This window comes from Lutra lutra, chromosome 18 (genome assembly GCF_902655055.1).
Source record: "Lutra lutra chromosome 18, mLutLut1.2, whole genome shotgun sequence".
NCBI lineage: Eukaryota > Metazoa > Chordata > Mammalia > Carnivora > Mustelidae > Lutra > Lutra lutra.
In genome coordinates this window covers 22,389,108-22,403,514 of record NC_062295.1, presented here as the reverse complement: position 1 = coordinate 22,403,514, position 14,407 = coordinate 22,389,108, and the positions used below count along the sequence as shown (strand labels likewise).

The 14,407-nt window shown below is 44.8% G+C and overlaps 1 protein-coding gene across 2 annotated transcripts in view; it reads left to right on the top strand.

The window, feature by feature from the left end:
* The window catches only part of XPO6 (exportin 6), a 101,461-nt gene that overhangs the window by 31,600 nt on the left and 55,454 nt on the right, over nucleotides 1-14,407 (top strand). For both annotated transcript variants that reach the window (XM_047712671.1, XM_047712670.1), the window contains exons 2-6: nucleotides 182-272; nucleotides 3,871-3,983; nucleotides 4,753-4,950; nucleotides 10,633-10,792; nucleotides 12,909-12,986. In XM_047712671.1, the coding sequence (XP_047568627.1) occupies nucleotides 182-272; nucleotides 3,871-3,983; nucleotides 4,753-4,950; nucleotides 10,633-10,792; nucleotides 12,909-12,986 (640 nt within the window). The remainder of the gene's footprint in view (nucleotides 1-181; nucleotides 273-3,870; nucleotides 3,984-4,752; nucleotides 4,951-10,632; nucleotides 10,793-12,908; nucleotides 12,987-14,407) is intronic.

The following is a 14,407-nucleotide window of genomic DNA, read 5'->3' as shown; positions in this document are numbered from 1 at the left end:
GCTGGGAAACTCCCTTCAGTTTTTCTGAATCCCATGCATTTGAAGAATGTTGAGCCAAGATGTTTGAGGAAGTAAATTTACGAATGTGACCTGGAGGGACCTGGAGGGACCTGGAGGGAAGCGAGGAGAGTAGGAGATACAGTTACTGATCTTTTTCTTTTCTTTCAAATTCCTTTGTTAGGCATCTGAAGAAGCCTCCCTCAGGGCATTGGAAAGTCTGATGACAGAATTTTTCCACGATTGTACAACCAATGAAAGAAAACGTGAGATAGGTAAGTGAAGTGTTGAGTGGACAAGAGTCACTTGAGAGGAAAAGGCCCTCGTGAGGAGGAAGGAGTTCGCGGCCTGCACTGGTCAAGTCTGTTTCCCCTGGAATTCTTGCTCTTTTTGCTCTCATTTTGCTGTTCGGTGGCATCTGCAAATCTAGCTGTGCAAGGGCTGTGGTCCATGGGGCCCACTGTCATCCACAGTGATGGCTTTTCTTCCCTTTGGCCAAGTGTGGAAAGCCCCTCCCACTGCTTTGTTCTTAATTTCAGCAATGTTGAACTTATATAAAAGAAGCCTGTGACTATTAATTTAAAACAAACAAACAAACAAAAAACAACCTCAAGAAAGTGTCAGAATGACATGATTTCGGTGTATGGAAGTTCATCTAGACCTTACCTAGTGCCCGCAGGCCCTTTAACTGGTATTTCCTTTGGGGGCTTCTTGCATCTTTTTCCTTATCTCTGCCATTGTCCCTTCCGTTCTGCAGGTTTTGATGAATAAAGGCTTCAAACAGCACAGAGATGTAGGTATAGTTTTCTTAGGTCTTCTGGGAACCTTAGTGCTTTGTAGAATTTCCTTTTGAATTTCATATTCATTTACGTGAACAATATTCATTAAAGCATACTGTAAAGTACAGTGTGTATTCAAGAGTCCGATCTCTGCCTCAGAGACATGTTGCACTGTATTCCTGGAGTAATCTTTTTTTTCCCCTCTGAGTCCACACTTAACCCCTGAACTTCAAAACAAGAAATGTTTCTTCTCTATCCCATCCTAAAGGCTTTTCCCCTCAGATGTCTGATTGCTCTGTATGGACCTCATGTTCATTGCCTCTGGAGAGGGCTTTTTCTGTCTCTAGGACTCTTTGGTCCAGAGTTTGACTGGAGTCTGGGTTTCCAGGTGGCCAGACCTTGTCCTGTAGTCCATTTTCTCTTGCATTCTTCAAACACATCAGCTCCTGGTAGCTGTAAATTTCTTACTCCTTTTTTTTTAACTTTTAAACTTGGTCATTTCTTTTAGGCCTGTCCTATGCATGCCTGTCTTTCTGAGGGAGTATACTGTAGAGAACTAGAATATTTGTAAACAGAGGGATGCTGACGGAAGCTGAACCCAATAGATAATCAGGCATTTGGCCTAGAATATCCACTCTGCTTGCTTCCCTAGACTGACTCAGTACTCAGTTGGGCTGACCCTACTGCCTCCAGAGTCATCTGTCTTCTCGCTAGTTTTATGCTACCAGAGTACCTTATACTTACAGTAAAAATACCACTGGTGATTTTTACCAAAGCGGGTGAAGGATCTGCCCCTTATATCAGTCTACTATATCCCAACACTAATAGCTTTGAAGTCCTATTTTTAGCTTATTGAGATGCTTTTGGTTTTTCTCTTAATTTTTTGGTTTGCAAAGCAGCTATTGCTCACTTTCAGTGTTCCTGAATTAGAAGTGGAACCTCTGAACTAAAATCGTATTCTAATCTGATTTAAAATAGCATTAAATAACCAGATAGTACAGATGTCTCATTTAAATGCAGGCTAACGGGGATCCCTGGGTGCTTGGCTCTATATGGTGGGTGTGTCTCAGTTCAGTTCTCTTTGTATCTAGTCTTTGGGGTTTTGTCTGAGTGTGTGGGCTGGAACCACTGGCTTCTTTTTTGATATCTTGGGTAAACTGAAGGCTTTCTCGTGGCGAGGTGGGAGAAAGGAAGGAGGCCTTTTATTACAGGGACTCTATCCACCCTCCACCAAAGGCATGTTGTTAGTGCTCTAGAGATACAGCTGTTTGCAGGGAAACTCGGGGGACAATCCGGTCGTTTTCACAGTGGAGGAAGCCGGAGCCTCAAAGTGGAGCAGTGATCACCTGGAATGAGACTCTGAACGAGCAGCAAAGTCTCTAGCCCAGAGTTCTGGCCAGAGTCATTCTCTCTGGTTCGACTCCTGCTCTGGGAGTCTTACAGACTTTTACTTAGTTGAAAGCTTTCTTGTGTGGGATTTTTCAGTGAGGCTGTAGAGTACTACCAGGGCAGTGATTTTAGGATTAGAATGGGCTGCTGTACTTCCTGCTTTTCCTAGAATCTGTTGGGGTTGTTGACAAGGTTTTTTTTTTGTGTGTGTAAGATTTTATTTAGTTGACAGAGATCACAAGTAGGCAGAGAAGCAGGCAGAGAGAGAGGAGGAAACAGGCTCCACTCTGAGCAGAGAGCCCGATGTGGGGCTCGATCCCAGAACCCTGAGATCATGACCTGAGCTGAAGGCAGAGGCTTTAACCCACTGAGCCACCCAGGCGCCCCGGGGTTGTTGATGTTTTATCTTTTTACTCTTTTACAAAGTTTCGTGTTGTTTGTTTTTTTTTTAATTTTTAAATTAATTACTTTTTATCCTCTTAAATTTATGTTTATTTTGATTTTTAAAATTTTTACCCCTTTTGTGTTGTATTCCATGACCAGAGCAGCAGGTCAAGGTGACTAAGCGGTAGTGTGTCCAGACATGTGGTGACAGATTCTTAGCCCTTGCTATCTTGGGGTTCTGGCTGATGCTGCCAGCCGTCTAAGGAGGAGGAAATCATTTCTAACTGACTGGATGTGGACTGGGCTGCTCCTGGCAGCTTCCAAGCCCATGATTGCTACTGTGATTTACAGACTGTTTTTGGTGTGGTATTTTAAAATAAAACCAAATGAAGACCAAATAAAGAGAATTACCCATCTTTAATTCTCTTGCATTTTCCCTGCCCTATACTAATAAGGTTATCCTTAATATTTTCTTGTCCTGCTTCCCTAGCTATCATTTTATGTTTGTGTGAACAGTGTGAGTCCTAAAGAAATATATATGGCCGGTACTCCAGAGGAAACAAGTGAATAATTAGCCATCATTCATAAGGTGAAATGATTTTTTTTTTTGAAGTGGTATTTTATAACTGACCATACTTAGGTTAATAAGAACTTTTTTTTTTTGAGGAGGTAGGGGCAGAGGGCGAGGGAGAGGCAGAACCTTAAACAGGCTCCACTCCAAGTGCAGAGCCTGACATGGAGTTCCATCTCACAACCCTGAGATCATGACCTGAGCCAGAATCAAGAGCTGGATGCTTAACTGCCGCAGCCACCCAGGCGCCCCAGGTTGAGTAAGAACTTTAACAGTGAAAGTTTCTCTGCCTAAACAAGTGCCCATAGGGTATTAGACTGTAGATGGCCAAACACACTATCCACGCTCGTGGTCACGTTAGAGTCAGAAAAATGTACAGTCTGTCCTTTCTACCTCGAATACATGGCTGGATTTTTCTAGTGTTTTGGGGTCAGTCACATGATATGGAGAAATATGTGTTTAAAAACTAATGAGACAGGGGCGCCTGGGTGGCTCAGTGGGTTAAAGCCTCTGCCTTTGGCTCAGGTCATGATCCCAGGGTCCTGGGGTTGAGCCCCACATCGGGCTCTCTGCTCAGCAGGGAGCCTGCTTCCTCCTCTCTCTCTGCCTGTCTCTCTGCTTGCTTGTGATCTCTGTCTGTCAAATAAATAAATAAAATCTTAAAAAAAAAAAAACCTGATGAGACACCTTAGCCTTGTGTTGATTTCATGTCCCTCATAGCCTTCTTTTGTTGCTATTTAACTTTTCTAGAGGAGCTTCTCGATAACTTTGCCCAGCAAATAGGAGCCTGGAGACTCTGCCTTTATTTCCTCTCCAGCACCAGGAATGACTATGTCATGATGTATAGTTTAACGGTGTTTGAGGTAAGTTGTCAAACAACTTTCTGCTGTTTGGAAAAGTATTTTGTGGTCACAGTGCCAGATTGTTAACAATGGACTTCAGCTTCAGTGTGCAGATGGCTGGGAAAGAATGGTAGCTCAGCACAGGGGCTTCCTCCCACACACGGTCTCTGTCAGGATATCTACTGTCCTGGGGCACCTTTCCATCTTCCAACCCAGAAAGGTGAGATGGGGCTGGGTTGGTAGGTAGGTTGTTTGTGTTAATATGCAACTTTTCCTTCCATGTTGTCATTTAAAGGAGAAAGATAATGAAAGAAAAACACTTTGGGAGGAGAGATGGTACCCATAATACCATTATCCCAACCACCAACATTTTCATTTAGTTCAACTGTCTTACAGATTTTGTCTTTCTGTGCCCATTTTTAAAAACCTAGTTATAATCATATAGCTCGTAACACTAAGTGGTTATACCATTATTCACCAAGCCATTCTCCTATTTTGAATATTAGACTTGTTTTTGTCATTTTTGGTGGCCATTAGAGACAATGTATAATAGAAAGTTTTGCATGTGGAGCTCTTTGTTTCTGTGAAATTATTTAGCACATCTTTCCAGGAATGAGAGTGTTGTATTACAGGGTTTAAATGTTCCTGGTACTCTTATTGCCAGTTTGCCCTAAACCTTTGTTTAGAAGCAGGGTTTTTTTGTTTGAGATGATGTAGCTAACCATTGGATGAAAACCAGCTACTTTTGTGTAGAGATGGTTAACTTCAAAGATGTGTATTTGTGTTTCAGAATCTGATCAATAAAATGTGGCTTGGGGTCCCATCTCAAGATAAGATGGAAATCCGTAGCTGCCTGCCCAAACTCCTTTTGGCTCACCACAAAACCTTACCTTACTTTATCCGGAACAAGCTCTGCAAAGTTATTGTTGATATTGGCCGTCAAGATTGGCCAATGTTCTACCATGACTTTTTTACGAACATTTTACAGGTAAGGATATACCTAAGGAAACCTCATCTCATAAACTGTTTGATTGTTGAAGTGGTTATTTCCTTCTCTTGAAGATGAGTTTTAAGATCAGCATTTTGGAACCATAGTAGAGAGTTCATTGTAGGATACATGAACTCATTCGCTTAACTTTGCATTCTTGAGACGTGTCGTACCTTTGTGCAGTGGCAAAAGAGGGGGGAGAACCCAATCCCTTTGTTAACTTCTTGTGAGATTTTATTCAGCAAAATTTGAAAACCTGTTAGGTACTGCTCCAGGTGTGGGGGTACAGGGGTGAGCAATAGTTTTAATTTGGTGGGGGGACTAGCTGTGCAAACAGTAATTATCCAGCACTGTGGCTAATTATGGTGTGGAGGTGTGTGTGGAGTGCAGTGACGGCAGAGCATTCAGCCTTTAGGAACTGACGTGTTTTCAGCGTTGTTGGGTGAGGTGTGAGGCGGTGGGGTGCTGGAATAAGTGGCCAGGTTGATGGGCCGGGGCCCGGCCAGGAAGGGCCTTGATTTTGCAGGGGCCTTCAGTTTGTAATTCATAGTCCTTCCTTGGGAGCTCATGAAAGGTGTGTAGAGGGGAGAACACACAGCCACATTTTTGTGCTGAAAAGACAGCTCTGGGACAGTAGGGGTCTTGATTGCAGAGGGGCAAGGCTAGAGCCCTGAGTGTGAGTGAGATAGGGAGGACCTGGCCCTGAGGCCTTTCTGGAGGGTGGAGATGGGGCACTTAGGAGACCCAGTCAAGAGGCTGTGGTCAGTGCCGGGTGGTAGGGGTGAGGGAAGGGGGGTTTCTGGCTCTGGTAGCCGATTTTCCAGGCCAGGGGTGAAGGGAGAGGAAATGGAGTTGGGTAGAAGACGGGGAGTTCAGTTTGGCAGAAAACGCATTCATGGTTTGTGTGTTCTTTGGATATCTAGTGAGACTTTGAAAACTGTAGATCTGGGGCTCAGGAAAGAGGTCTGGCCACGGGTCAGGATTTGGAAGTCATCAGTGTAAGGGTGGGACCTAAAAGCCAGGCAGAAGATGCTGTTGTTCATTTGAATCCTGACTGAAGTTGGAAACAGTTTCATGTTATTGAGATAGTTGTGGGTATGCAGGAAATGGGTATTATGTACAGTTTATAGGAATAAAAGTCTCTGAAAATCAGTGTCTCAGTGACTATAGATAGGTTCAGGACATTTTCTAACATTCTGACTGCTCTCTCTGCAAGGCATCTGAATGATGGGACAGCTAAGAAAAAAACATAGTATCCTTATTCCTTCTTTCAGATTGCCTCAAAGTGGCACAAAAATTCTTCATTCAAAAAAAATTTTTTTTGGTTCTGTATAGTGATCCGTTTATCTGGAGATTTTTTGGGTTGATACTGCAAAGGAGATTCGTTGATTCAGTAAAGTATTTGTTGAATACCAGCCACGTGCTAGATATCTGGTGGGGATAAAGTAATGAAACAAAAACAGTGTCCCTGCCTTCGTGGAACTTATACCCAGTGGGCAGACATCCATAAACAATAAATAAGCTTATAGGTAGTTATAAGTAAGACGAAGAAAATTAAATCCAGAGTAAGGAGAAAGAGAGAATGCTAGGGGGTGTCATGTAGCTGGGATGATGATAGAAAGCTTTTTTGAGGAGCCGCCATTTGAGCAGAAACCTAGGTGGAAGCGATGGAGTGAGCCATGTGGGTATCTAGGGGAACAGCATTTGCGGCAGAGGGAATAGCAGTTGCAAACACCCTGAGGAATGGCAAGGAGGCTAGCGAAGCTAGAGTGGTAGGACCTAAAGTGAGGGCTCACTCTGATACACTTCCCTTCACTCTGGGATGAGGACAGTTGTGGTGACTCTCCATCACCCTCCTAGAGTGGGAATGCATTCCTAGGTGGGCTAGTGGCATGTCCCCTGAGAAGAAGCAGTGGAATGTGAGCCTGAGACGTGTGGTCCTAGCAGCAGCAGGTGGGGAGGAGCCGCGTTTCCACCCACCTGGGGTCACTTCCTTTGATGGAGAATAGACATTTCCTATCTGCCCTTGAAGTATAATTACTGGTAACAAATGACAATTTGGAAGAGCATTTTTAGGTGAAGTGCTCATGGAGTTTAAAAGGGCTAGTTTTCTTCCTCTGTTCACCACTTCCCTCTTTCCACCCTTCATGCTTACCTCATGTAGCCTTTGTGACTTTGAAACACTCCACAGTGGAAAGAGTGCTGGAGAGAGCATGTGCGTTTAGGGTCTGTGTCCATTTTTGTCACAAATCATCTTTGATTTTAGCAACTCCTGCCCCTTTGGGAACCTCTGTTTCCTCCTTTGTGAAACAAGAGGATTGAACAAAGTGATCTCTAAAATCCTTTTGGTCATATTTTTTGTCATATTATTCCCTCCTCATTTATCCATGAGATAAATAGCAACATAAAAAAAATGTCAAGAATAATGGTGCTCAGTTTCTGACATTAAAAAAAGAAAAAAAGAAAAAAAAAAGAAAAAAAGTATTTATTTATTTATTTATGTATTTATTTGAGAGAGAGAGAGAGCAAGCACGGGGAAGGGGCAAAGGGACAGGCAGACTCCTGACTGAGCAGGAAGCCTGATGCAGGCCCTATCCCAGGCCCCTGAGATCGTGACCGGAGCTGAAGGCAGACACTTAACTGACTCAGCCACCCAGACATCTCCAGTTGATGATGTTTCTGATGATGATGATAAAGTAAACTTTAGTGGCAAACAAAAGCAAACCAGTTCTGGAGTCAATTTCACCATCCTATGTCCTTTTTTTTTTTTTTTTTTTTAATATTTTTAAAAAATTTAAAAAAAGTTTTTTTTAAGATTTTATTTATTTATTTGACAGAGAGAGATCACAAGTAGGCAGAGAGGCAGGCAGAGAGAGAGAGGGGGAGGCAGACTCCATGCTGAGTGGAGAGCCCGATGCGGGGCTCAATCCCAGGACCCTGAGATCATAACCCGAGCCTAAGTCAGAGGCTTAACCCACTGAGCCACCCAGGCGCCTTCGCCCTCCCCCCGCCCTTCTTTTAAGTAGGCCCTATGGCCCTGTGGAGCTCATTGTGGGGCTTGAACTCACAGCCCTGAGATGAGCTGAGACCTGACTTGAGCTGAGACCAAGTGTCAGTCACTGAACCATCTGAGCCTTCCAGGTGCCCCATATGACGATCCTTTGAATGAACCATCTGGAAAGGTTTTTTCTGACTCAGTTCCATCATGTTCTGCTTGCTGTATGGGATACAGAGTTGTTTGTATTTGTTTTTAACTCTGTGTTGGTTGGCTGGGCATCTGTGCAATTTATGCCATCATTGTGACCACATACCAGGCCAAGGGGAGTTGAATTTGGGCCCCAGAAGGACACTTGTAGTTCTGTGTATTGGTTATACCCTTTGTAGCCACTGGAGCAGGAAGTAGTTGAAGTCGAAACTGACCTTTGCTTCCCCCCCCCCCCCCCCCCAAAACAGAAGACCAAATATCATACCTTTCTAGAGTCTGTTCAGATTCCTGAAATCTGCTGAGCTGGACCTGTGGTCACATTGTGCTTGGGACCAGAAAATTAAAGGGCAGGCAGCATAGAAAGAATTGCCATTTCGTTTCTGATACGGCGGTGTAGTAAAAATCATTGAGCCTTTTCAGAAGCTCACACTACCTGAACTTCAACCTAAAAGTGTTTATTCTCTGTTAAAATAAATTCCCAAGAATGACCTATGTTACGAGCATAAATTATACATGTGAAGATGGTAAAGGGAGACAGTATTTTACTAACAAGTCTTCTGGACACAAAAGCTAAAATAAAATATTTGACCCAGTTGTTCTCTCAGGTAAAGAACAAGTTTCATTTTCAGTTGGTTTTTTGCCTGGTCATCTTCCTTTTTTCCAAATGAGAGAAAGGGCTTTCGGCTGCATTTTCCATAATACAGGAATTTTTTACTTCCTACAGAGCACAGAACTTTTCCTATCTACAGGGAAATGTATTGTCAAATGGAATATATGGCATTCCCAGCCGAGAGAGTAAGAATGAGGGCTTTGGGGAAAAATAGAGATGAAAGAGGTAGAGGAGAAAAACAGAAGAAGGGAGTGGTGGGGGAGGGAAGTAATGGAACTCTTTTATTTATTTGTTTTATTATTTTTGTTTTGTTTTGTTTTTTCAAATTTTTATTTAAGTTCAAGTTAGTGAACATACCGTGCAGGATTGGTTTCAGGAATCGAAATCAGTGGTTTATTCCTTCCGTACAACGCCCGGTGCTCATCCCAGTAGGCACCCTCCTCCTTAAAGGCCGTCACCCTAAAGTATGAATTGGTAACCCACAGGCCTCTGGAAAGAAAGAGATGCATGTGAAGGGTCAGTTCTTTATTTGGTAAAGAAAAGTTGCTGCAGGGATTTCTTGTTCTTTCCGTCCTGCATCTTCTCACGTTAGAAGCAGCCCAGACTTGTAGAGGATGGCGAGAAAGCCCGTGGAGGCTGTGTCTACAGTTGTAGCCTTCAGGAGAGTTGATGCAGTAGACAGTATTTTCAACACGCCGCCCGTGGCCCCTGTTTTCACGTCATGCTGCTCCTGAGGGCAGTTGAATTTATCCTGAGTTCCCGCCCGTGAAGGCATTTCCTGCTCTTGCGGATGAGCTTTCCCTCCATCCGCAGCAGGGAGAGCTGTTTGCAAAAGAAAGGCAAGTGCCCTGTGCTGCTTCAAGTGGAGGAGAGGTGTTCTGTTCCTCTGCAGTTCCCTGTGCCCTCCGCCTCCCTCATTTTGTAGATTGAATAAACAATTTATCGTTCTGGTTAAAGAAGTTGGTCAAGTGTTCCTTCAGTCGTGTGCCCTTTTTAAAAGATTTCATTTATTTATTTGACAGAGATCACAAGTAGGCAGAGAGGCAGGCAGAGAGAGAGAGGAGGAAGCAGGCTCCTCTCTGAGCAGAGAGCCCGATGCGGGGATCCCAGACCTTGAGATCGTGACCTGAGCGGAAGGCAGAGGCTTTAACCCACTGAGCCACCCAGGCACCCCCGTGTGCCCTTTTTTAGAGTGTAGCCTGTAAGTCCACAGAATTTTAGTGGCAGCTTGCTTTTACCATTTCTGGAAACTGAAAAATAATTGTTGAGTAATGCTTTCAATTTTGTGAAGTTGATTAGAAAGATCTAAGTAGTGTTATGCTGTTGAAGGGGTACCTTTTTCTGTCTCTTGCTTAAGGCAGCTCTTAGAGCACAGTGGATAGTGCAGGTGATAGAGTAAAATGTGCGACATAGGTATTTGTAAAATCGTAACCGTTGTCGATGACGAAGTCATGGGTGAGTGATGTGTAGGCATGTTTCTGCTCTACCACATGCTTAATCTCAAACTTCCATGAAGCAGGCAAAGCTTGGAAATGGAGGTATCGCAAATTGGTTTACACATTTCTCTGTCACTATTACATCAGTCTGGGCGAGTGACCAAGGCTCTGTTGGGAAGGTAGATGTATAAAAAAATTGTCATGTTAGGTGTAAAAGAGCATCATGTTCATGGTTAGAACCTTAGACCTTTGAGATGAGAAGACACTTTGAATGGCTACAGAAGGAACTGAAATGGACTGCAGAGCCCTGAGTGATGTGGCCCGTGCCGGCGAGGCTCTACCATGGAGGGACTGCTAGGTTTACTGTTTCCCCTGTCCTCCTGTACCCTCGTCGGCTGGATAGCCTGCTCAGAACTTCCTTTTGCCTGCAGTTGATCCAGTCCCCCGTGACAACCCCCCTCGGGCTGATCATGTTGAAGACGACGTCAGAAGAGCTGGCTTGTCCCCGTGAGGACCTCAGCGTGGCTCGGAAGGAGGAGCTGCGGAAGCTGCTGCTGGACCAGGTGCAGGCTGTGCTCGGGCTGCTGACAGGTGAGCAGTGTGGCGCTGACGCTCTGCCATTTCGAGCAGTCACTCTCGTTGTGACTGTGGTGGAGCCAAAAAACAGAACACGGTGTGGGCTGCCCGTGCCGGGTGCGGTGTCTGGCCCGTGCGGTAGGACCTCTGAACGTGCTGGTGACCTCCTTCCTTTGCTGTCTTTATGGATTGGCCCGCCAGTCACATCAGGGATATGCTTGAAATGCCAAGCGCTGCCTTCTCAGGAAGGTGGGTGGCAAGCACCTTTTTAAAGAGGATTTGAATTTAAGATCAGAAGAAGCCGGAGGAGAGGAGGATGGGAAAGTTACAAATTTTGTGCTGCAAAGGAAGACCAGGTGTAGCATCAGCACGAGGTGCGTTAGCCTGTAGTTTTAAGTAGTGTTTTCTTCATCATCTTGTCTGTTTTTTGTTTTTTTAAAGATTTTATTTATTTATTTGACAGACAGAGACCACAAGTATGCAGAGAGGCAGGCAGAGAGAGAGAGGAGGAAGCAGGCTCCTTGCTGAGCAGAGAGCCCGATGCAGGGCTCGATCCCAGGACCCTGAGATCACAACCTGAGCCGAAGGCAGAGGCTTAACCCACTGAGCCACTCAGGCGCCCCTCATCTTGTCTGTTTTTATCAGAGCCTCGTGATGGCATGTGGGGAGTAGGGCTAAACAGAAAGCAAAAGCGAACCACAGAAGGGGGCGGAAGGTGGGGTGAGGGTGGAGTGCGGTGGCCCTGCCTGGCCGGGCTGCTCTTGAGGAGGCGCAGGTACAGCCCAGGACCCCGGGGCCCTTGAGTGCGGAAGAGGGCCTAGGCTTGCTGCTTGAAGGGGTGTTGTAGTGGAAAAAGCCTTTTTATCTCCACTTCCTCTGCCTGGCTTTCCTCTTGGATGTCTAGGAACTTTTTTCTTTTTTTAGGGGTTACAGAAGCGCATGACATGCAGTGGGCACTTAAAATCGGTGAGGAATGCTTGATCAAAAGTAAACTTGTCATTTGCCCCCTGTCCTTCCCCACATTCCTAGGGGGAGCCCATACCTCAGAGCATTTCATTCGGAGTACATTCTCTGATGCCCCAACTAGAGGTCATATTTCTGCACTCGAGGACCATGTCTGATACCTCTGTGTCCTACTGTGCAGACATTCAAATGTTTAAAATTGGGATTAGTTCACATAGCACAAAATCCACCTGTTTACAGTGTTCCACTCGGTGGTCTTTAATATATTCATAAGGTTGCACAACAATCATACCATCTCATTCCAGAACATTTTCCTTACCACCCTCCCCCGCCACCCCCGAGCCCCTGGCAGCCACTTATCTTTCTGTCTCTATGGATTTTCCTCTTCGGCCTTTTCATTCAAAAAAAAAAAAAAAAAAAAAAAAATCATACAATATGTGGCCTTTTGTGTCTGGCTTCTTTTTCATAGTGTGATACTTCAAGGTTCACCTATATTATAATACTAAATATTTTGAAAACACATTATTTTCAAAAGCATTTACGCTCCATCATCTTAGGTGGTAGGTTCTGTAAAAAGATACAGAGAGGAGTAAAACGCAGTGTCTGCCTCTGATATGGGGGACTAGAGGGGACTAGGGTACTGGAGTGCTGGGGGGAAAGACAGACAGCTAAAACGGGTGTGTTAGGAGTTACAGTAGAGGGCAGGCAGAACTGAGCGGACAGAACTTTCTGGGAAAGATGACAGCTGGGTGTAACTCTGAGGGACAGATAGCAACCGTCAGTCTGGGGGGAAGGTCAGGTTTGAAGGGAAGGAGGAGAGCAGGGCAGAGGTTGGTGTGGAAGGAGTAGCGCACAGTTGAGTGTGTGCAGCTTGTGTGGGGGCAAGGCCGGATGGGCCAGCAGAGGCCTGAGGCCGAGGTCCTGTGGGATGGAGCCATTGGCTGGGTGAGGAGCGTAGCAGGAGTAGCGGCACGTATTTGGGGCATGATAAATGGGATTTGGACCCTCCCAGTGGTGGTGTCCAGGAATGTCCAGTTGGACATAGGATGGAGAGAGGGATGTTTAAATACTGGTGTTTGATCAGAGATACAAGATCGTTTTTCTCAGTCTGATTTTCATAGGTTAGACTTCATTTCTGTCTTAAACTCCATTTCTCCTTTCTTGATAGGTATCTTGGAGACCGTATGGGACAAACACAGTGTCACTGCTGCCACCCCCCCGCCGTCCCCGACCTCAGGAGAAAGTGGTATGGTCTGCCCACCACAGATGGTGTTCCTCTTTTTAAATCAGTTTGGGGGTCTCAATGGGGTAGTGATTGCTACCTATGCCAGATACAGATGCTGACTCTTCCTTGATCTATTTTCGGCCTTTCTGCCCATGTGTTCTGAGGAGCTAGTTCTGCTTAGTTCTTTGTAAGTACCTGTGCTTTCTAATACACTTTGAACAACTCATGTTGTTTCTTCCTCACCTGTCAGAAAGAGGACACCCCTGATCGTCTTCATCCACCTCCATCCCCTTCAGTTTAGAGCTGGTGGCTGTCCCTTCTGGCTTGTTTTTTTCTCAGATTTCATGGTGTATTGCTCATGCTGGGGTTGGCATGTGCCTGTGGGCTTGACAGGTCTGCTGTGCAGGAGCTGGTTGGCTTCCTGAAGGAGGAGCGGGGACGGGGAAGAAGAGAGGGTGTGGAGGGTCTTCTTCCCTACGGGACTCGGGGAAGATGAGATCAGCGTGCAGTAATCAGCATTGACTTTACATCAGTTCCGAATAATTTGGTCAAGCGTGGGCATATTTGCAGGGTCACTAAGTCGTTTACTGGTGGCTCATTATCCACAATTACAGTAATACCCTTTTCAAAAGTCAAAGTGCATTTTGCCTAAAAATGGCTACTTTCAAGGATAGATAGAAAGAGGAAATTGTGTCTGAGCAGACACTTTTAGTTTCTGAATGCTTGTGTTTACACTGAATGATCACAGATGCTTTTCAAGTAGAATATGTCCTGTGGGTTGCATACACTTCTTCCTCTCCTGTAAAGGTTGGTGGGGCTGATGAGAACGATTTCCCCATCTTTCTCCTTTACCCCAGGAAACGGGCTGTTGAAATCAGAAACCTCCAAGCCTGCGCTGTTTCATGTAGCCTGTTGTTGTTAACAAGCGGAAGTTCAGATTCTTGTAGAGCTGCTGTGGAGCTGAAAATACAGCATGACGTTTTGAGGACAGCTCATAGTATACTAATTTATTCCGGGTTCCACTTATCGTACTTGGATTAAGAACTGTTAGAGAGTCATTTGTTAGACTTTCAGTTTGAGAGTGTACTAAAAGCCGACAGGGATTTGAACTTTATTTGTACTTGGTAACAGACTTTCATTTTCAACGTGGATATTTGCGATGACTTAGCAGTTCTACATTTTGCAATACCTGATGATTAAAGAAAAAAATCACAAATGAGGCAGAGCTTTGATTTTTTTATGAGCTCAGGCTCTGGAATCTCCTGCAGTCTGGCTGATCTTAAAATGTGTCATTTTGCTTAGACACTAGTTTGCAAAGAGTAGTTCTGTTGGGTTGGATTTGGTTTTAGGTGAGTGAACACTGGCTTAACGTCCAGTGTGGAGTTACCGCGGTTTGAACTTTCCCAGAGATCATTTTCTGGTTCCGAAGGCCGTGTGTTTTA